The sequence below is a fragment of the Bombus terrestris genome, chromosome 2 (assembly GCF_910591885.1).
Source record: "Bombus terrestris chromosome 2, iyBomTerr1.2, whole genome shotgun sequence".
NCBI lineage: Eukaryota > Metazoa > Arthropoda > Insecta > Hymenoptera > Apidae > Bombus > Bombus terrestris.
This window is the reverse complement of record NC_063270.1, coordinates 3,913,852-3,937,231: the sequence shown is the minus strand read 5'-3', so window position 1 is coordinate 3,937,231 and position 23,380 is coordinate 3,913,852. Positions and strand designations below refer to the sequence as shown.

The 23,380-nt window shown below is 29.4% G+C and overlaps 1 protein-coding gene across 4 annotated transcripts; it reads right to left on the bottom strand.

Annotated features, from left to right (window-relative positions):
- Positions 1-636: 636 nt before the first annotated feature.
- On the bottom strand, positions 637-22,940 carry LOC100648493 (neurofibromin). Of its 4 annotated transcripts, none has more exons than XM_003402188.4 (25): positions 22,767-22,940; positions 19,960-20,284; positions 19,647-19,865; positions 18,824-19,511; positions 18,274-18,544; positions 17,807-18,184; positions 17,534-17,720; positions 17,050-17,091; positions 16,823-16,896; positions 15,696-16,567; positions 14,997-15,298; positions 14,276-14,837; positions 13,626-14,174; positions 13,328-13,522; positions 10,978-13,066; positions 10,458-10,598; positions 10,125-10,383; positions 9,940-10,055; positions 8,752-8,868; positions 7,654-7,740; positions 7,028-7,230; positions 5,923-6,109; positions 5,313-5,575; positions 3,913-4,083; positions 637-3,757 (listed from the first exon to the last, which is right to left on the bottom strand). In XM_003402188.4, the coding sequence occupies exons 1-24, from the start codon at positions 22,824-22,826 to the stop codon at positions 3,996-3,998; spliced, it is 8,274 nt and encodes a 2,757-aa protein (XP_003402236.1). In that variant the 5' UTR covers positions 22,827-22,940; the 3' UTR covers positions 637-3,757; positions 3,913-3,995. The 4 variants fall into 4 exon arrangements, with proteins under 4 accessions (XP_003402236.1, XP_012173775.1, XP_048265755.1 ...); XM_012318385.3 differs by having other exon boundaries at positions 637-3,740; XM_048409798.1 differs by having other exon boundaries at positions 7,654-7,713.
- Positions 22,941-23,380: the final 440 nt, after the last annotated feature.

Here is a 23,380-nt window from a genome sequence, read left to right as displayed (position 1 = left end):
AGATAGATAGATAGATAGATATGTAGATAGATAGATAAATGGATAAATAGATAGATAGAGAGAGAAAGAGAGAGAAAGAGAGATTTCATAGCCATATACAAATCTCTAAATTGTTGGGAACGGAAAAGTATTTTAATGTGACGCTTATTCTGTTATTTATTGATGATCATAACACCTTGTCTTTGCTTTTAACTTTACCAATTTTCGCGTTAGAATTACATATATATACTGTAAAATCCCATCTATTTGAACTTGTCGCGGGACAAGTAGTTCATGTATATAATATGAGCTTACTAATTCTCCCTACTATTTACAATTTGTCGTTCATATAATAGCAGCTTACGTTCAGAAGAATGAATTTAAACATCAGACATTTATTTAATAGAGCACTAATTAAACTTTTTAGTTAAATAAACGGAGCTATAAAATATGGAACTTCGTGGCTCGCATTCATCAAAAGGAAATACACTTTAAAAGCGATAAATTTAAAGGTATATTGAGAAAGAATGATCTTAACACGTTTAAATGTTTATATTATTAAATTAAAAATATAATATATTTAAGTCTATACAGCATACGATATTATTATATCAATAAATATAAAGGACAGTGGAAGTGAATTGAAGGAGAAAAAAATTATTCGGAAACATTAAGATAGTATATTTGTCTAGAATATCTGTTATAAATATACTCTTTTAACATCGATTGGTTTATTATTTACTCAACTTTGATAAGGAATTCGATAATTTCAATGTTGGAAATGTGAAACCATTAAGAATTATTTTATTTCTGTTCGAGGAATCTCTCGTTTTATAGTCACGAGTACTGCACGAACTAAGTAGATATAACACTTAAACATTTAACTAGATTAACAATGCTTTGTTCGTAGCGCAGTTCGTTTGAAATGCGCCAAAAATATCTAAGTACAAGCATTTAGAAAATTGTATATCTTACATTAACATTCGACGTAAACATACGAATAATCTATAGAACGTATTTCCTAATAATAACATATATTCTCTTATTCGACAATTTTGAAACAATTTCGTTTTCATAAAATTATAAATTTCTAAAATATGTACGTGCTATACAAATATTTATATAGTGTATTTATGTGTTGTATATACAGAGTATTTCATAAGATATGATATATTTAGCATGTGACATTCGTGTTTGAATGAATAAACCAATTGTTACTGTTTTCGATAGACTATTGAATGTTAATTTTTAATTAAAGATTCTTAAAAAATAGATACATTAGCTTTCTTACTGTTAATATTTTCCCTTACATATTTGTGTAATAAAAATACCATTAATAATAATACCAATAAAAATAACCATAAAAATTAGTTAAATTCTGATATAAAATGGCATTTATATCTTTGGTGTAAAATCACAAAAAAGACACTATCAGGCAGTAATAAAATTAATATCGACTTTTCAAAGTTGATTCTTTCTAACATATAAATAAAATGAGACAGACTGCATTTCAATTTTGATTGTATTTTAAAAAATGTTTTGCACTAAATTTATAGCCAAATAAAAGTATTATTATCTAGCATACAACATGCAAGAAAATGACAGTATTATAGTTATTTAGATTCGTTACATGGACAATTTTTTATCTGCTGATTCCTAGAAAATTAATAATCAATAGTCTTATGAAAACATGACAAGCTTATTATTATTAATTTAAATTAGTATTCTGCAAATGTGGTGTACACATGTATATGTATATGTATACCGTATGAAATACCCTATATATAGAGTATTTCGTAAGCTTTACGTCTATTACTAAAAGAAAATCGACACTTTTAAATTCATGCCCTGCAATTAAACTAAATCTTTACACAAATTATTGAATATTAAAATAAAACCATGCTCAATTATACAATACATGAAAACGTAATTAATAATTTCATTGAATTTTCCGTTAGATATTGTTCGACAACTTATGAAACATCCTGCATATAATATATTTATATACTATGTACAAACGCATTATCGAATTCATTATGGGTACTCTATTGCTGCGATCAACCTATTATGTGTATGTATATTAAATGTATATATTTTTCATATTTTCGTAACTGATATTCGACAGAAAAATCGACACTTCTATCATTACCGATCACTGTTTGTTTTTTTTCTTTTTTCACTAATTACTAATAAATTGTCTCTCCTACATGCTTTTATGCGCTTCGGGAAAAAATAACGTGTCTTGCTTTGTACTTTAATAAGTGGTAGACAATAGAATCATTGGTGTTTTGTTTTGAGAACTCTAAAAATGACCGATCGTTCGGTTGCTCGAGCATCCTGAGACGAAAAGAGCCTCCAATGCACCGGACGTATGCTGGTCCAAAATGTCTTTGTATTGTCAACTCCTTGCCACTTTTTCTCCGATATCTATAATATATCTTTTGAATATCTGAATATTTTCAATTAATATTCCATTATGAATAAATATCGTTAAATATTATATTAACAGGAAAAGATTCTGAATTAAAGCTTGCTTAAATTCATTAAACATTAACAATATAAAAATATGTGCACATGCCTCATAAATAATGGCCAAGTGCAAGGAGCTGCAATTGTATTATGATATTCGAGAGATGAGTTCTCGACTCTCTCGAAATTCTATTCATAAACATACGCGAATTTTGCAATTGCAATCGCGCAAAACGCACATGTACCCTATTGTTTTTTCGAACAAAATACAATCACACTCAAACAATAAATATATTTATGTAGAAAAGAATATAAGTTCTTCATACATGACTGTGACATACTGTTTGAAGGATTTTGCACTGATCCAGAATCGTATTCTAGTCAAACTGCATTTTTTCTTTGCAGTAAATGTGATAACATGGAACATTCTTAGTTATTTTTATAAATACATTCCTCTCGAGATATTATATCTTTATATTCTTGTACATGAAAGTTCTGTAATTATTTACACAAACGTTTTGAGTATCTTCATTACTTCATTGCAATTTCAATGGAATTCTTTTATCAAGAATTTGACTTGCTGGTGCCCATAACATAATGTTTTCATTAAACATACATTTTCTTTCGATTCAGTTACCGCTTCATTTTACCGCAACATAAAACAACAATCTCGTTATTTGTTTTGTTATCTTAACCTCAAGTCGAAGTGGATCATAATTCCTATCAGAAAATAATATCATTCCTTCCACTAAATATTACCAAGAAATGAACTCATATAGTTGGACTTCTCTGATAAACTATTTATATAATCATTTTATTCTAATAACACGGGACTATATTAAATTTGTTTAGAAATAGGGACAGATGATATAAAAATATTTAGCTGTAAAGGAATGAAAATATCCATGAATATTCAGTTATCGCCATGAAACTATGAAATATTATATATATTGATTAATTACAACAATTGTCTAATTACAAAAGTTTAAACAATTGTACTTTTAAAAATCGTTATTTATACAAAACATAACTCTGGCGTATTAAAAATCGATGATGGACTCATTGCATAACTTTTTTCTATATTATCACTATAATATAGAAACAATTAATCGTTGTATTAAACGTAAATTTAAAGATAATACAAAACCATCGAAATATGTCGCTAATAACAAAATAAGTAGTATATCGACTAACAGATTGCGCTTAATTGTTTCGATTCCAGTGGGTACATTAACATGAAGTGGACGGCATTGGATTAAACTGATTCGACATGTTGCAGCAATAACACGGAGCTAAAATATTTGCGTTTCTAAATTGAAAACATATGTATATTTTAGTATTATAAAGACGCATTATTTCAATATAGCTATTACTTAAGGCAGTGCTGTTTTCTATTCACTAATAAAATGAAGGCATCATCATGCACCGCTATGGTTTTCATGCAAGTTTCGAAACTAAACGTACCTCAATTGTCTTTGCAACTTCTGACCAACTTGTCCTTTTCGCCCATGTTTACCCCACTGTTTCTTAGGTTCACATATTAATCGCTAAGATTGTGAATTGTTACTACTACTCGTATTTTCTCCTTGACCCACAGAATCCAATGAAACATCTCCTCTGCTATCTATACTGTGACTAAATTTACTACCTTTATTAATACTTTAAATTTTCTTAAAAAATATTATATTAAGATGCTTTTTTAAAACAATATACGACTGTATTATATAATAAAATTATATTTCCCCAAGTAAATGTTTCGAAAGATGAAACGTATAAACAAATATTCCACACGAAAGCTGTAAGATATTAACAGAAATGGATCATGCTGACATTCATTGACTTTATTATAACCTTTATAAGCCTTGTGAAAGTTAACTTCAAGTGTTAAAATTAGAATCTATATTTTCTACTACATGTTCTTGTAATTGCTATCAAAATACTTGTGTAACATTTGTAAGTAAATTATATATCTTTTGCACAAGTCATTTTCAAGATATATCGATTTTCGAAGGTAACATGTTGTTAGCATTAGCGACATTTAAGAAACAATATTTCCCAACAATACTCGACGATATGAAACATAAGCAAATAAAAATTTATCGGCAGCAATATTACAGATTATAAAGAATTCTTTCAAAGGAAAATAAACCTCTCCAAGCAAACGATTTCAACATTTATGTTAAATTAAACTAAACTTATCAAGGACATTCACACACGAAATCGGTTCTTTTTAGGGTAACTATGATGTAAGTACAAAGTCCGATCGAGTAATTTTCCCATTGTAAATATCAGATATACACAATGCCAATTTTGAAAATTCTTATTTCGAAAATAACGTATGCAAATCACATGAGTAGGTAATATTTAGAGTGTAGAGTGTAGAGTGCAGAGTGCCGTCTTTCTGCCCGAAGGTTGTAAATTTGATTCCTCTCAATTGCCACTGACAACTGTGCAGCGTGTGATGTGGATCTTACAGTACAGCATTGTAGACTGAAAATACAATGACGGAGTCCTATTAACTCCTTCCATGAACTCTAAGTACGGTGCGAGGGAAGCACCATGTATCCTATTGGAAATCCCGAAGATTCTCCAAAGGCGTCAAGGCCACTGTATGAGGATTTTAGTCAATAAGAAGGATTTTAGTCTGGCATTGAGTTGAATCTGAAGTTAACCTTCATAGTATTTTTTTCAGGATCATTGCAAGACAGAATAAATGTAAGTATGTTATACATATATGTATGTCCCCTTTCATATTTTACAACCTGTTTCAACATTATCCGTAGCACCTATATACATATATGTATCTTTCGATATATTTACTTGGGGCAGCCTCAAATAATAATCAATCGTTATTGTTAACTTACTCTAAGTGAATGAAAGAAGATCTACTCCGAGAAGTTTCGTCCATTTTTTCCGAAAAAGCGCGAGAACTTGTCCGATCTCCTCCATGAGTTAAAGATTTGTTTTTTTGTGCGACTTCTGACTGATGACTATCGGATCGTTTACATTTTTCACTCGAGATTTCATTGCTATTTAACGCTTCAACTTCATCTATCGGTAAACACGTTTCCACCATGGCTTCCAGGCAATTAACAAATAATTGAGCGCTTTCGGCTGTACAATTGGACTACGACATACATCAATGTAAACTTATAAATGCAACAATCAAAAAGATTACGTAGAACTTGAATTATTGGGTGATTTCGGGTAAAAAATTAAAAAAGGAAAGAAGTTCTTGTAGTACTTAAGTCACTATATCTCGTTAAGTACTATATTATCAATCTGTGTTCATAAAAGCTAGCTCGAACAGCAACAATCGGTAACGACATGACACGGCTGACAGTTCGTGCTCATTATCACTTGCTGCGTATTACGGACAAAAAAATTTATATTACATTTTCTACTTGTTTCTTTACGAAAAATTACTCCCTTTTCGATTGCACTACTATCTCCGTCTCACCCTAGGGTACTTACATTTGTGTATGGCCCTGCAAATCTCCATAATCCACCAAAACCACAACTTTGTAAGTAATGTAACTGCTGTTGACTTGTATCCTCGCATGCTATCATATTTTGTATAATTGCTTGTACAGAATTCAATATCCCTTGGTCATGGCAAAAGGATAATACATTGTTGATTTTTGCATCAAGCAAATTATGACTATAAATAGATTTAAATTCATTTAAAAAGTATTAAGTATACGTTTATGGAATTTTGTAATATTAAATGTCTCAGTAAGCATATGCGTTATTTTAAATGTCATTTCTCGCAAACCAAATTGTTCATGTTACTGTTTTTCATACTTATTTTATATTTCAACTAAGGCTAAGATACAGCTGTGAAACGAAAAAATGTAGAAACAAATTAATAATAATAAATAATAATAATTTATTTGTACTCTAGGTACAGAGTCTATTGCATGGAGGTTGTTGCATTCTTATTCCTAGTTTCTTACATTAAATTAAATAAATTCTTACATTGGATTCTCGACAGAAATAAATTCATTAAGCAAAGTGAAATAATTGTGAATAGCGTATCACATATAGAAGTATCCGTTCCAGATGCTGAAGATTTGAAGATTTGAGAATTATAGATATTTTTTCATATTATCTTATCTTCATAGTATTTAATTATAATTATCTAATAACTATATATAAATAATTATTAAATAATTATTTTAAACGAGCTCTCTCGACATAAATACAAATTACTAAATGTCTGTAATAGATCTCTTTTTCCGTTCAAAACTATCAGGTATTGTTCGACTTCGTTGGAATCCCTTCGATATTCATTCCGAATTTCTTAATGTTATTTATTAACGCAGGAACAAGTTTATATTATTTCCGTAAACATCATTCCTATCTTTACGTATGTAGTGAATTGTTCTGTGAAGTCATGTGCCCTCGTGTTTTGAATATTTACAAGGAACAGCGTAATAAACAGTTAAATGCATCTTTATTTTAAAATTATAAAAATCACGCTAGCTTACTGTAACACTTAACAAATAGTAATGTAATTGCTGTAGATGCTTTCAACGTAAATATAATCTGTTTAAAATTTTGAAAGATAAAAACTTACATTACTGGGAAGACTTTTGGAAACACCACTGAGGCTTCCGCAAGATATTCATAAAGAATCCGTTGTTCGTTTTCATCGGTTGAATTTTTAACTAAAGTAACCAAAACAGTTAGAACCAAAGTTTGAGTTGAGAAATCTGTCAGTACTTCTGGATCAAGCAATATATTATTTTCGTTGCTCACGCTTACTCTGGCACTTCGATTCTGTATGAATTATAGAAATTTTACCATTTATATGTATCTTTTTATTTTACTTCGTACGTTCATTTCCTTAATTTTAATACACATAACAAGGGTCAAGCTGTAGATATTTTTAAAACGATTGAAGCAGAAATGTCATAAGGCAAAATTAAATGATATGTATGGTTTCTTACTTTATGCAGTTTTATGTCAATGCACGTATAAATGAAAATTACATGAAAGTTTAATTTTCTCACATTGAACTTATTTAAATTCAATTAATGTCTTGAATTTCTTTCAGCTATTTATCGCTACTGCTATAATGGGAATATATTATATGTACATATATTACGAAATCATACATATGTACATTTGCATTTGTTTAGATGTTAATAAATTTAAGAAGAGATGTTTATGAGGATTATATATATGATGAGTAAATAATACCTTTGGTTCAACTTCCTCATTCGACTTCGCTTCCTTCGCAGTTGGTACAGAAAAGGATCGCTGCGTTTTAAATAAAATCCGTCCAGTCTTGTTAATGACGTATACGTCGTCATTATTGTACAAATTGATGGAGCGTGATATGTATAAGGGACAAGTTACAATGTGTTTTCCAGGCAGACATAAGGTAGACATAGGTAGATGCGAACATAGACATCGAAAGAGTAAACACAGGTTCATTCAAAAATATAAAACAATAAACAATATTACTTAATGTAAAATTGAATTTACACTTTTAAAATATCCTATAAAATATTTAAAACCTTAAATTTAATTTTATTTTATAATGCATGAATTTTGTATCTACTAACTTTCAGACTACTAATATTGTTGTTATTTTGTTTACTTTGGAATAATTCACAACGTAAATTATAAATTTTCAAAACATCATCTTAATATATTTTTAACTACTGTATCTGCTTATTTTTAAATTCTATTTTCATATTTCAAGTTTCATAAAATTAAGGAATTTAGATGTTGTAAATTATTTAATATAAATAGAAATAAATAGAAACAGAAATTGAAATTAATTACAAATATACAAATACATCAAGAGCTGCATATATATACTTATGTGTAATTATCTACATATTTATTTTATTATGTACATACATTTGTATGTAGGTATATATATATATATATATATATATATATATATATATATATATATATATATATATATATTTAGATACACACCTTTAAAAAAACTATATAATTTACTTACAAAATAATAATTTTTTCTTGTTTAACGAATAATCAATTTCTTGTCTTAAAATGTATAATATATAAGTAAATAGTAGTAAATTTCAGCAAAAAACAATTCATTTATAGATAACTGTTATTGTAATATTTAAAACAAAAGTAATAAAAACAATCTACTGAAAAATAAACTTTTTTGGATGTGATTATCATTATCCTGAACAAATTTTAAATGAAACATGGATACTGTAATACATAATGCATTATAAAATAAATAATGCCTTTATAAATCATTTTTACATGTTTTGTAAAATGTAATCGTACTTAACAAATAAAACATACCTGATGAGTTGAATATTGTTTCTGTTGTCTAGCTTGAGTGAGTGCAGACTGATCAAGAAGATCCCATGACTTTTGCCGGCGATTAGTAGGATTACTTGATGTTGCATTAGATGTATCCTGTATCATAATATTTAATTTATCACAATCACTTCTTTAATATTCTGATATTAAATGTTCGATACATGTACACATTTATTTGAAATTTAAAAAAGTTAATGCCATTTTATGAAAAAGATTAGGATATTTTGTATACGGAGTGTCTCAGTTTTAAATGATCAGACTCATTAGTTTCTTCTATAAGTAAAAACAAGAAAAGATTATTATATAAACATGAGTCTGTAAATGCTTTATAAAAAAATTATACAAGGAATATGAAAACTAATCAATTCAGTTAGGTCTTTACGTTTCGAATATTTTTGGGAGATTGAGTTTGTTACTTTCCGAATTTGATGCTTTTGCTTCAGATCACTGAACGCATCACGAATCGGTTCTTATTTCGAATCAATTATTGTGCGATACACTTTTGTTGTTGACTATAGATAGTGTAAAATTTGACGATCTCGCTGTTCGAACAATGTATGCTCCCCGATGAATACGTTTTTCATGATAATATTCATCTATTGCCTTTAGATTTCATATTTCTTGTGTAACTTTTTTCTAAAATTTGGTTTTATAGACCTATGTTTATATAATATTATTTTCTTATTTCTACTCATAAAATAAACTGTGAAGTTTGATCATTTAAAACTTAGACACCCTATATACTTCTATGTATACAGAACAGACAAAACAAATTACGATGTGAAAATAACTTTAAAATTGTAATTAACAACAAACTATGTATAACTGCATCAAATTAACAAAATTCTTTTAAATTCCTTCCACAAGGCATTCTTTACGCACGATCTAACAGTAGACAATATAACATTAATAATAAGCAAAAAAGATTAGAAAAGCAAATTTTCCAATTATCTTTAAATAACAAGATATCGCTTCGTTATACGAGAAATATATAAACTGATTTTCGTTCTTTTACTTGAATTAAGTTCAAATATGTATTAGTAAAAGTAATTCCGATTAATGCGCAATTAAATGACATTAGACCATAAATAATGCATGTCTTGAATACTTTCTATTTAAAATTTAGAATATGATTTTAATATGAAAAAAAATCTAAGAATAACTTACTGTACTGTGTGGAAGCAAAATATCAAGGTAATCTGTGCTACCAGATTCTACAGTTTTGGTCACAGCATGTCTAATATGACATCGACTCCGTACTTCCTCAGATACAGATACTAACGCTAATTAGATATAAATATATAATAATTAGTAATTTCAATTCATAAATAGAAAATTTTACATAAACTTACCAGACAAGTATGCCACACTTTCTGGTGTGACTTCAAATTTATCTCTTCTAAATGGTTTAGCAACAATACCTAACAGCATAGTCAATACTCTGGCTGTTCTTGTAACAGTGGTAGGTGTAGGATGTCTGTATCCTTTTAATAGATGACCAACCAAAGCAAAATGAAAATTTGATTTGAACGAAAGTCCCACAGCATTATCTAATTGTTTAAAGTGCCATTCTAAAGGTTCTCGTGTTGACATCATAACTTGCTTCAAGGTCTAAAATATTTATGCAATTTATAATAAAGATGAACACATAATATGATTATCTAATACAATACAGAAATCTTTACTTTGTCATCAAAAGTTCCTTGAGAATCCAGAGTGTGTAAATTTTGCTCAAGCAGTGCTAAACCACAGGCATATAAAGAAGCTTCATCTAATTGAAGAATTGATGTTGCAACCCAAAATAAATATCGATGTATAGGAGATTCCTTGAAAATATGAAAATATATAAATATATATTATAATAGTATATATTATTAAATATAAATATATATATAGATATAAACAATTAATTTCAGATTAATTAAAATTCCAACAACTTCACTGTTGTAAAGTTATGAAATCATTATGTTAATGATACTTATTAGTAATTATTACCGAACTTCATGATAATAGAATAAACTTTACTTTGTATAATATAAATATAAGATTTAACTTTAATAATATATTAAAGGCACAATTTGCACTAACATCACGTTCCTTGAAATATATTGATACGTAACAATAAACAAAATAATTAATCAATACGTAATTAATAAATAATTAATAATAAATTAATAATAAAAAATAAACTATTATGTAACTTACAGATCTAAGCAAAGGTTGTAATCGAGTAAGGCACATAATGATCGCTTCCAACAAAACGATATCATTAAAACTCTCGAGTGCCTTTACTAATATCCTTAGTAACTGTTTCATATCTTGATCAGTTATGCTTTTACTAATACATCCGAAAACAATCAAAGCTCGAGGCTGAAGAGCGGGATTAAAGCAAAAAGCAAAATTCCTTGCTAAAGAAGTCCAAGTTTTTAACCAATCACAGTGTGGTATGTCCCGCATACAAGCTTCCATAATTTCAAGAAGAGCATCAGTAATAATTTCTAAACTGGTTAGTGAAAGTCTTTCTTTATCATATGTTCCTGTAACGCTACGCTCGTTGCTAAACCATTTTTCATTCGAATGTCTATAACTAGATCTAAATGCTGTACCCGCAGCAGATTTCACTTCGCTAATTCCAAAAAGTAAATAAAATTTTGGAAGAGAAAATTCATCTAAACTCATCCGTAATATTCGATAAGTATCTTCTGAAAAGGAAGGTGAACTACAGGTGCATAACGAATGAATACTATTAATGACCAAACCATGAGTAGAAGCACGCATACTCAGACTTCCAGAGCAAACTAGAAATGTCACTGTATGAAACAAATATGGTAAATGTTTTCCTACGTCCAAGCAGTTATTAAAGGATAGCATTAATAAATATCTTGCTAGAATAGCAATGTCATTCCATCTTGTATGTCGTTCTAATAACGGTGTTGGAGAAGTACAAGTTTTATCAACAACTCGACAAAGTCTTCCTATTACTTTCTTTGCCACTAATTGAACATTTCCAGAAGCCAAAGCTACGGCGGTATCTGCCATAATCTCAACTGTAGGAGAACCAAGTCCAAAACTGACACTACGTTGAATGAAATTATCCAAGACTGTATCTATTAAGTCGGGTAGTCTTCCGATTGTGCTCCATATTTTAGCTTGGATACTTGGATACATTTCCACTTCCTCAATAGTTAATGTAATTAATTTCTCTAAAATTTTTGTAACTTGTTTCTGGCGTTTCCCTCCTTCGTCGTTTGGCTTGTAAAATCGTACAAGATTATTTAACCACGGAGTCATATATTCTAAACAAAGATGTTTTAACTCAATGCTTGACAATCTGAAACCTTGTATACATTCCTCTAAAAACTCCAGTGTAAGATGAGGATCATTTGCAGCTAAGGTTTCACTTAAATGTTTAATAAATATAGTATTATTTGATGGTATGCAAAGTCCAGATGTTTCCAAGAGTTGTCCTTCTATTTTTAAATCAAATGTTGCAGTTAAAGCACACAGTTGATTGTATGCTGCTGTTCGTAAATTTGGATCCGAGCTACCAAGATTCAGTAATGCCATGTTTAATAATGTTCCAGGTACATCTTTAGGTCTTATCTTTGGATGAATAGATACAGATTCCGGCTGTGATAATTCCCATCGATTTCTTATATGAATTATAGCCTGTACTATACTATCACAGTCTTGATGAATAAGAGATAATGGGCCAGTTTCATTTGAAATAGTCAATGTAAATTGATTGTCATCTACTAAACAAACTTCTTCTATTTCAGATGCATAATAAACATCATTTAAGAGAACGGAATGCGACAATACTTTGCATTTCTCCGCCGAGGTAATTTGTATCGCTGTTGGTCCAACTTTTACGGATACCTTAGTATCCCTATGACAAATTTTTAAAACGCTGTTAAAAACCTTTAAATCTTCATCAAGGGATAAAGTAGCTCCAGGCAATTTTTGTTGATCGACATCGATCACATCATTTAAACGACCCGGTCCGTCTATGAAAACTACCTTTCTATTACCTTTTAACGGTGCCAAAATCCTATCGTGAAACTTTATATATTCTCTCACCCAGCTATTACAATTATAAATATATGCGGCATGAATATTTTCATAGGCAACTTTAGGCAATACATAAAACCATTTTTGTAGGAATTCAGCTCTAAATCGATTGTCTGAACATGCGTGAGTGAAATCAACAACCAATTCAAATGGAGAATGGCAGAATGGTTTTAGGGTAAGAATAACATGGTATATTAGCAAATCGCCATTCGTATCGCCAATTCTATAAAAAAATAGAAGCAAAATTACATTAGCACATAGTTATAAATCCAAATATACATACACACAACCAAACATTTTTCATCAGGTTTCTCCTTATATGATTTTGTATAATATATAAATATTATATAAAAAAATATATAATATATAAGGTAATAACTTAACGAAATAATAATTCTTAATGTCTAATAAAAAAAAGTCCTTATTAATCAAATTAATGCTCATATCTGTAACATATACATTAACAAATTTATAAGGTACATACTTGTATCGTCTTGCAATATAATAAAACACTGGATACCCTTGTTTACTAGTTCCTGCTTGATAGAATATATTTAAATTCTTGATACTCTTAAATTCTTCATTTTCATGCATATTATGTTTTACCATAATTTCCTCAAAATTAGTTGAAGACATATCAATGTTTGACCATCGAGCGTAAGACGATGAAAAAAGTAAGCTATTAAATAAATACACTTAAATATACATATGAAAATTGCATAAATAGCATTCGTAACAATGATTTGTATAATAAAAGAAATGTATTTAATATTGTTACTTACTGTGAATCTATTGGTTTATGTTCCGGAGGACCAAGATAAGCCAATAATGTAGCCATTTTATCAAAAGGTCTTCTACCTACTGCTTTATGGTCCCGACTGCTACTAAGATAATCACCAATTCGTTCTTGATGATTCCAAAGCAATCTATGTAATGCTAGAACATTGGCATCCGACACAAACGACATCGGATGATTAGCTTGATCGACCGTTTCACAATCTGATGCTATCTGTATAAAAAATCTTCTTCCAATTTCGAAATGTGCACGTAAGAAGTCATTAAATGGTAACATGTGTTGTTCTTTGCTAAATTCTACATGGTTTGCGATATTTTGAAGAATTTTAGACATTAACATAAGACCTCTCTTAATGTGCGGAGGTACAGGCTTATTTACAATACCCATTTCTTGAGGTGATACAATAGCTGGATTAATAAATCGCAGAAATATTACAGTTCCAACAGCTCCAATATTATTTTGTGGACACTGTGGAAATCTTTTGCTGAGTACCTGATATAAACAATGACACATAGACCGCAATTGTGGTGGAAACCTGTGAAAATACAATGAAACTAATATAATGTCAATTAACAGCTAAATTTCTTTAAGAAATGATTTATATTAATATTAACTATACAATTTCTAATAACTTACCGATCAGCTGATGATACTATAGCATCAAATACTTTTTGAGTTAATGCAATCAAATTACGACCATTCTTTTCTATATCTTCATTAGCATCTATTCTAGCGCTATCAACTTCAAAACCAGTAGTGGGATCATCTAATAGCGGAGTAATTAATGGTTCTAATAAATTTTGTAAATAACTGGCACCATAAATTTTAAAACAAAATGCCATAATTTTGCTTCCAAGACTGTTTCCACGAAATAATGTTTGCATACAATCAGAAACTTCAACTTCGCGATAAAACATATTCCATAAGAGAGAAGATAACAAGTGCTTAGCATCAAATAATGTCACAAAAACTCGTGCTAATTCGTCCATTTGATTCGTTGTTACTACATTAGCTAAGGCCATTGCAATAGGTAATTCTCCTTTGTCACTAATCATTGTAACAAGTTGAACCAATTGTTCAAACCTATCAGCTAATACTGTTTCTGCTAATGTATCAAATTCCGTTCCTTGTTGTAGAATTTTGGTAAGAACTTCCATAAATGCTGCCCGTGTTTGTAAATCTGGATTGTAACCCAAACCTACAAATATAAAAATTTTAAAATTATAAAAAATTGCAAAAGTCGGTAGAAAATTTAATATAATATTTAATGTTATATCAATAATACTAAGCCATCAATAAATGTCAATAATATCAATAATATCAGTGTCACGAATAAATAAATTATAATTTTGCTCACTTAGAGAATGCATTAATCCACTATCAATATTTGCGCTGAGAAGATTACTCATTGCTTGTATAGTAGCGTTGCGTAAAGTAGATAATTTGCCACTACTTAAACATGGTTGTTGAGATACTATTTCTTTTTCTTCGCCAGTTGCTTCGTTGCAGTCGTTTAATAAATTCATGAAGAGAGTAAAATATTTTAAGAACAACTGAGATTTTGCTTCCATTAAATCACCGCGATCGGATTCTTCGGGTTGAAGAGGTAGGCCTCGTAGCAATGCTCCGACCGCTTCCATGCATGCTTGATCTAAATCTCTAAAAATCAAATAAAACAAACATATTTGATATATACGTATAATTCATTATATTAGACAGAGACTTAATATAATATTATAATAAGATTATACCAAATATTTGATATAAATTAATAAAAATATTTAATTTCTTTAATAAACAATAAAACTGCATCTGCAATAAATTAAATGCACTGAAAATATATGCACAGCTAATTTTTTAATATTAATTCTTAATTAATTATTTGATCATTTCTATATGTTTCAATAATATTGCTTTCTTACTCAATTATAACGAATCAATAGGTATTTTATCTTCACTGTACATATGATAATATATAATTAAACAGTTATTAAATTAAGCAAAAAGGAAAATATTATTTAATATAAATATCTTTCATAGAAAAAGTCATCTATACCGTGTGTAAACAGTCAAGTCTCCACTAGTAGATGGAGTAATTTGATGAGTAGCACCCATCACCCAATCAGTTAAATATTCAACAAGTTTATTTCTAAATTTCATTTCCTGTCGGAATGCTAAGTCATCTCGTCTTTTCATCATTGCTTCGACTAGCAGACACAATTTTGTTTTGATAAGAATAGAATGTTTAGTCATGTCCAAATGTCTAACATATCTGACAATTGCTAACATCATTCCTTCTATGCTAGTCATTCCAAGATATTCAGAAGGTTGATCTGTTTTAGAATCTAGGATATTCTTCATTATGAATATTATATGCTCAATGAATTGCGTATTACCTTCCATTACTATAACTTGACCTTGTTGATTAAAAAATTTTTCGACTATGCTTTTAATCTGATCAAAAAGAATTGGATATAGTGCAGGACTCATTTCATGCCCAACCAATTCTTTTACATGTTTCTGAATTTGATTGCCAAATTTTTCATTGTTACAAATTAATAGGCGTAATAAATTATAAACAAATTGTGTACAATATTGCACTTCCTGACTTGGATTTGATAAACAAGGTGTAGGATCTTGTTGTTTTGCACTCCTTTTTGGTTCTGAATTTGGTGGCATTCCTGACAATGATCTATTTGGAGAACGTTTCTGTAAACATACTCCACCCAAAGCACAAAGAAATCCTGTCATATTAGCCCACTCATTAATTTGTTCTTCTAATTCATGTTCTGAATTTTGGTGTGATGCTCTTCGCTTCCCTGTACTTCGATGAAATGATTCTATCTGACTATCTTCTGTTTTAGATTTGGGATAAGTCACTAACTGCCGCGAAGTTATTTCCCAAGCTTTAAATGTTTCTTCCCAAGCCTAATAAAAAGAAGGAAACTTTATGAGTATATTATCTTTTTTCTCATTAAAGGAACATTAAATAAATAAATTTTGTAAAATTATTTATAATAACAAGTTACATTTACATCATGTTATATTATCTTTAAAATAATCTAACTTGCACATTTTTCTTTGAAAAATAATTCTTAAATTAAAATATTACTATTGTTAATATAATAATATATACAGTATATATGCATATATCCATTATATATATTATATGTATATACATACAGGTTGTATGCCATTTACACAGTGTTCTATTTTCCTCAATAAGACCATAATTCTTTCTTGTAAAGCAGCACGTCCTAAAAAAGATATAATATGCTTGTAAAATGCACTAATGTTAATCACAAAATAATTATTCTACTATTGCATATAATAATTAGAATAGTAAAGAAAAATAAAACGATCTTAGTCCTGTATACATGTATGCGAATAATATTTTGAATTGCACTTACCATAATTATGATCACGATAGCATAGCTTACTTTCCCCGCTGGCTGTTATGGTAACAAGGTCTTTAATACTCTACTGCAGCCATATAAGGGTTATACTAATCAAAATACAAAGTGAATTCAAAAATTCATGAATGAATGTTTGAATTCAAGTAAAATCATTGTTAGTAGGTACCCGAACCGAAACTAGTTTAAAAAAAGATGCTATCTTATGTTAATCTCTCTATTTAAAGGTTTTTAGTAGAAGTACATATCGGTAGTATTATGATTTTATATAAAATATATTCATGTAGAAGTAAATAAAATATTATAAAATAATTTAAAAAATAAAAATATTCCCTTTATATACAAGTATGATAAAACAAAATTAAGATTGTAATGTCATTTTACACTTATATCTCGGTTCGAATTTCTACTTCAACTTTGGAATATATGGTATTTAATATGAAGGATAAATTGAAATAATATTTTGGACAATTAAACTCACCAGTGATTAACACAGTAGAAGCTTGTGCCAATTCAAGATATAAGTGATAGTTTGGAAGTAAACAAGTTACTGCTACTTCATCACTACCACAACGGATTTCTGCTTCTTCACAAAGCAATGCAAAACAAGACATTGATACTAAAACTGCTTCCATATTTATACTCCACAAATACATGAAAAATACAACCTGAAAAATAAAAAGCAATAAATTAAAAAACAAATATAATAATATTAAAAAAAAAGTTCTGTGATATATTGTAGATCTAAACAAACCTCAAGTTTAATATGTGCTTGCTTACAAACAGCAATCTGGCTACCCACATTAGCATAATCCTTATTTTGTGCCAGAAAAGCATTTCTACAAATTAATATTTCTCTAAGCCATTTTAATATACAAGTATAATTAACGATTTGGTGCTGAATCAATTTTTGGGAAATTGAGAACAGAACTTGTGAACTAACATCCCAAAAGGTATTCATTGGTGCTTCTGGATTCCATGCTTTTATTTTATCTGGATGATGTAATACCAATAATGCTTCCATTGCTTCATAAGCAATGTCTGACATTGTTGGTTGATGAACTAGTGAAACTAAACCATTAATCAATTCTAAGGTTGAACTTTGAATTTCATGACCAGCTTTTCCCTGATTCTGCGAAATAAATAACACACATATATATAGATATATGTATAAGGATCTTCCTGCGAATTAAAATTGAGATTTTTATATAAAGTATTTACATTCAACAATAACATAGGATCAGCATGAATAAGTTTCACCATCCATAAAAGTAAATTTCTATAACTCGATACTTCTTCTCCACGGTCTCTGTACTTATTTTGTTCTTTACCTTTAAGTGTTAAACTTTGAATCATTCGTAATGGTGTGTGTGATATGCAACTCTGTGTGACTTTATTTAAAATATCAATAAACATATTTCTAAGTTCTGCACTACGAGAATATAGAAGATCTATTTGAGGCCACCATGGCAGTCTTGGTTGAGTTACGATTCTAAAATAAAAATTATAAATACCATATTAATATTATTAAAAAAATTAATTATTTCATTTAAAATAATGATAACAAAATTCTTTTTCAGAACATTACAATTATAAGTCAAAAATTTATCATCACATGTTTAAGTTTTTAACTAACAAATTATTATTCCCTTGAATTTCATGAAACATATTGTTTGGTTATAACATGTAATATATAATTTTATATTTGCAATAGAATATGATTATATAGATATATTCAATTATGAATGAACAAAAATATTTCTTTTCTTACTTGTATAATGAGCTAACCAAGACAAACTGGTACGTCGATGGATAATTCAGATTCAAGCAGACTTTAAGTACTTCGTTGTTATGAGGTTTAATGCGAAAGAAGCTAACAAAACAGTCTATCATTAGATCGATGTCTTGGGCAACGTAGCTTTGACCACGAGAAAATACTTTTCCTGGATTAAAAAGTAGAGCCATCAAATCACTCATAACATGTCGAACAAGTATGAAGATAACATTATTTGAATCCAGATTGTTAATGTAAGTTGACGCTTTACAAAGTTTGATACAAGTAACTGCTGCAGCTTCTACTAGTTGTCTACTAGAACTACCATGCATTCCTAGGCCTTTTTTAATACTGTCAATAAATTGTTTTTTCTTCGAATGTCTTGATGAACAGAGAGTACTAAAATCGGCATTAACTATTTCTTCCAAAACTTTTGGTGAAAGTATTAGAAGCATAATTTGTAAAGGCCAGACAGCTGCAGCTCTTCCTTTTTTATTGTCCGCAAATGTATCAAGAATGTCAAATAGTTCTTCACATGCTTTTCCCAGATCTTCATTTGGTTCTTTTTGAAGTTCAGCAAATTCATAAGAATAAGTATCCATCCAATTCCATATTGCTTTCTCCAAAGAATTCATAAGAACTATATGAGCTGACTTCTTAAGCTGTTTAAATTTTTGAATTGCTTCTGCAATAATAGTGACAGTATGAATAGTTATATATATATAATATATTCTACATAATCTGATAAAAAACATTTATCATATATACAATAATATATACAAGTGTATATAATAAATGAATAATAAGTATGATAAACTACCATTTAAAAGTTTTGTTAACCTATATACATCCACATTAATATGCTGAATTAATTCAATATCACTATAGTCAGCAGTTTCGTCTCCACATTTTGCCAGTTCTTGAAGTCTGGATGATATTCTGTTAAATACAGCATTAAAGAAATTTAAACTTAGTGCAAACAAAACCTTGCTAGCTAAAGTTTTTAACTGAGCATTTTGTGGATTATCATTTGGTATATCTAAAAATAATATTGTTATTTACGTTTTTAAATCTCATTATAAGTAATACTTGCACTCAAACATTTATGTTAATAATACTGGAAACATAATTACCTATAAATTGACATATCTCTTTAAGCAAAAACTTTACATTCATAGCTTCATCAAATTTAGCTGTATCTTTTGGTTGATTTGCAAGACACTTTTCCAAGGTATCCAAAATAATGGTAATAGATTCATAACACTGCCGATCTTGATCTGTACTATGAAATATACGTTGACCTCCAATAGATGGCACCATTTCATTAACATTCTGAAGTATTTTGGTAAGGCTGGATATTACAAGAGAGAAACGGTATCGAGAAATTTGTATTAGACATTTTTTGTTTCTTTCTTCGTTCATACGAGAGTGGGTGGTCTGACAACTGTGACATGGCAACTAAAAACAAAAAGTAAGAAATTTAGTATTAGATTTTAAATATATGACTATATGTGAAATTATAGAAATTATCCATTTCTATTTATAATAATTTGTTATTTATATATTTTTATTAATTAGAAATCAAATGTATAAGAAATATAATAAATTTGTACACACATATCATTATATTACCCCTTATCTATTAATTTAAATGACGTTACTAGTATTATATATGTACAAAATGTAAAATGCAAATTAGTAAATTTAATAACATTCATGAGTTTTAGATATAGAATATTAAAATATAAAATATTGGCATAACTAAATAGTATATAAACTTCCCCCTTTTCTCTTTCCTTCATTTTCTCACACATACATATGTACATATGTATTTATTTGATAAATCATAAAATTTATTATCATATAAAAAATATGTTCAAAAGATATTTTTTTAAATTATTATCCTAACAGATAATCATTAGCAATGAATAACAAATAATTAATCATTCTGTTCACTATAACATAGATTTCACTTGTTAAATGGTGCAAATATAAGTGTTGGCATACTTTTACGTGCCAGTTAAAGTGCGTTGAAGTATACCATAGATTCAAATTCTTCAATAAGCCATGCGCGATGTGAATGCAAGTTTCATTCATGTATCCGTGACACGACGGATGCGATGTTGTGTAGGATACAGGTATAGAGGGGTTACGGGATGAGGAATGAAACTCTATAATCTATAGGGTATCTCTAACTCAATCTTAAACTTCTTTTGCATGAAATATTGAATTTCATTATGTAATAAATTGTTTGCACCATCCTTCTTGACGATGTCATACATAATAAAATTACTCATGTAAACGGTATACGTAAAATTACATCATATTTATAGAATATTATCTTTCAACTGGTTCAAAAAACCTAATGAGTGTTAGAAAAACGAAATAAAATTAATCTCTATTTTGTAAATGTATTTTAACTTATTAACTTCGAATGATAGGGATGACCTGAATTTTCATTGTCATCGGATATTGATCCGAACAATTTTCTAAATATTCATAAAATAAAAAATCGATTGTTCTAAAATTGCAAGTATACATATACTTAATATAATATATAATAAATAAATAAATAAATATATATATAGCATAGTTCTGCAATTTATTTATTTCGATAATAATAAAATAATAGTCTTAACAAATTATTGAAATAGTAGATGAATTTTAGAACACCCTATATGTATCTTAACTGAATGGGGTGGAGAGGAAAGGGAGGAGGGGGCGAAGGTCAAATCGTGGACTCCCCGGCATGTAGAGGGAGGAGACCGCGAGAAAGTATCTTCCCATGAATGAACGAATCAACGAACAAATGAATGACAATGCATCCAGAAAAATAACGATACCAATCATTAATTATTTCTACTACTAATAATAGGGATAATATAGCGATTGAAATTTCTATACTAAATGCCACTTTATTTGCTGTGAAATCTGTGAGATTGATTTAGGGTCGTTGCGTCATTTAAAATCTATTTTACATTTGTAGCAAATCCTAGAATACCTATGGAAAATGAGGTACAATCGCTACATTTGTAAAGTAGACGCTATCATTAAATAATATTTAAATACTGTGTAGAAAATATCTTTTATACTTTCACCACTAATAAAGGAGAAAAAATTAAGGGAAACAGAACAAATATGAAAATACATGCACATAAAAATCATAAACAACACAATTTTTAACTATTCCGTTCGAAATTCTACCTAAACAATTGTTGGTCATGACCATTACCATCGGTAATCCGTAGAAACATTGAATTGTTCTATACATAAATACATACCTTGCCTGATCACATCGTGTCACGTCGTACAGAATATGGAAAGAATTGAATTTTTCTAGTGAAGCAGACGATTGTTAAAGTGTTGAAAAATGATATTTAGAAAATTTACTGATGTAAAAATTGCCGATTCAATATTACTTGTGTCACTCTATGCCTTAACTTTTTCACTCACCAATGAAAATTATGTTTCTTGCATTTGGTTACCAGGAATTGCTACACACAAATCGTGTCAAATTTACATGAGCGATTAGATTGACCGTTGCCAGTCTTTCGAATAATCGTTCATTCAATAATTTCTCCTAATTTTAACTGCTATTTCTTCGATAGAGTTTATGAAAATGAGGAGCGACAAAAAGCAATAAAACTAATACTAATTTTTTCTAAATGAATAATCTTTTAATGAAGCGAGAAACAGAAAAGTAAAAGAAAAAAGAAGAAACTGAGAATAAGGACACCATACTGGAAGAGATTAAAAAAGAATACAAAAGTGGAAAGTAAATAGAGGAAGAGAGTGAGAAGCAATAAGAGAAAGCACCGGAAGAGGGTAGATAAGAAAGAGAGGGGCGTTGAAGGGGGAAGGGTGCACGAAGAGGGAAGACGAATAGAAGAGAAAAGGAATGCTAAACAGATTCGTAGTTCGAGTCACAGCTGAGATGTACCTGTTCCTCGAAACGTGTGATCAGCAAATTCGCCCATTCTTCCGGCTTTTGTGTGCCCATCGCCGTCCGATGTTCAGTGACGAGCCGTCATCACGTACGACGATTTACCAGTTCGTTACGTGCATTCGACATCGGTACGTCGCCATTTACGAACGTCGACTGGCAAGGCAGGCAAGAGACGAGAGCACCGCAGCGACTTGCTCTTTCTCTCCCGTTGGGGAGGGGCGCGGCGCGCCATGCGCCATGACTGTGACAGAGTCAAAGAATTATAGTGGGGTCTGGGACGAAGATGCTCGTAGATAGAACCGATACAGGCCGGAGTCACCCGACGGCACAACATTCTCTTCTAAGCAACCAATCGTGTCACGGTCTTAGGGATGTATGACAAAATTTAAATACCCCCGTTATTCACATATATGAAATAACATATGTATGTATTTCTAAATTACTAACCGTCAATAGAGATGATTGTCCCAATGAGGTTATATTTGTATTTATAAATCTATTTTCTAATATATTAAAGATTATAAAGTATTGTGTATTGATTTTTTAATTGAACTAAAATATTTTTTCTCTTTCACAATTTTAGTTTATGTTCACACTATTTCATATAT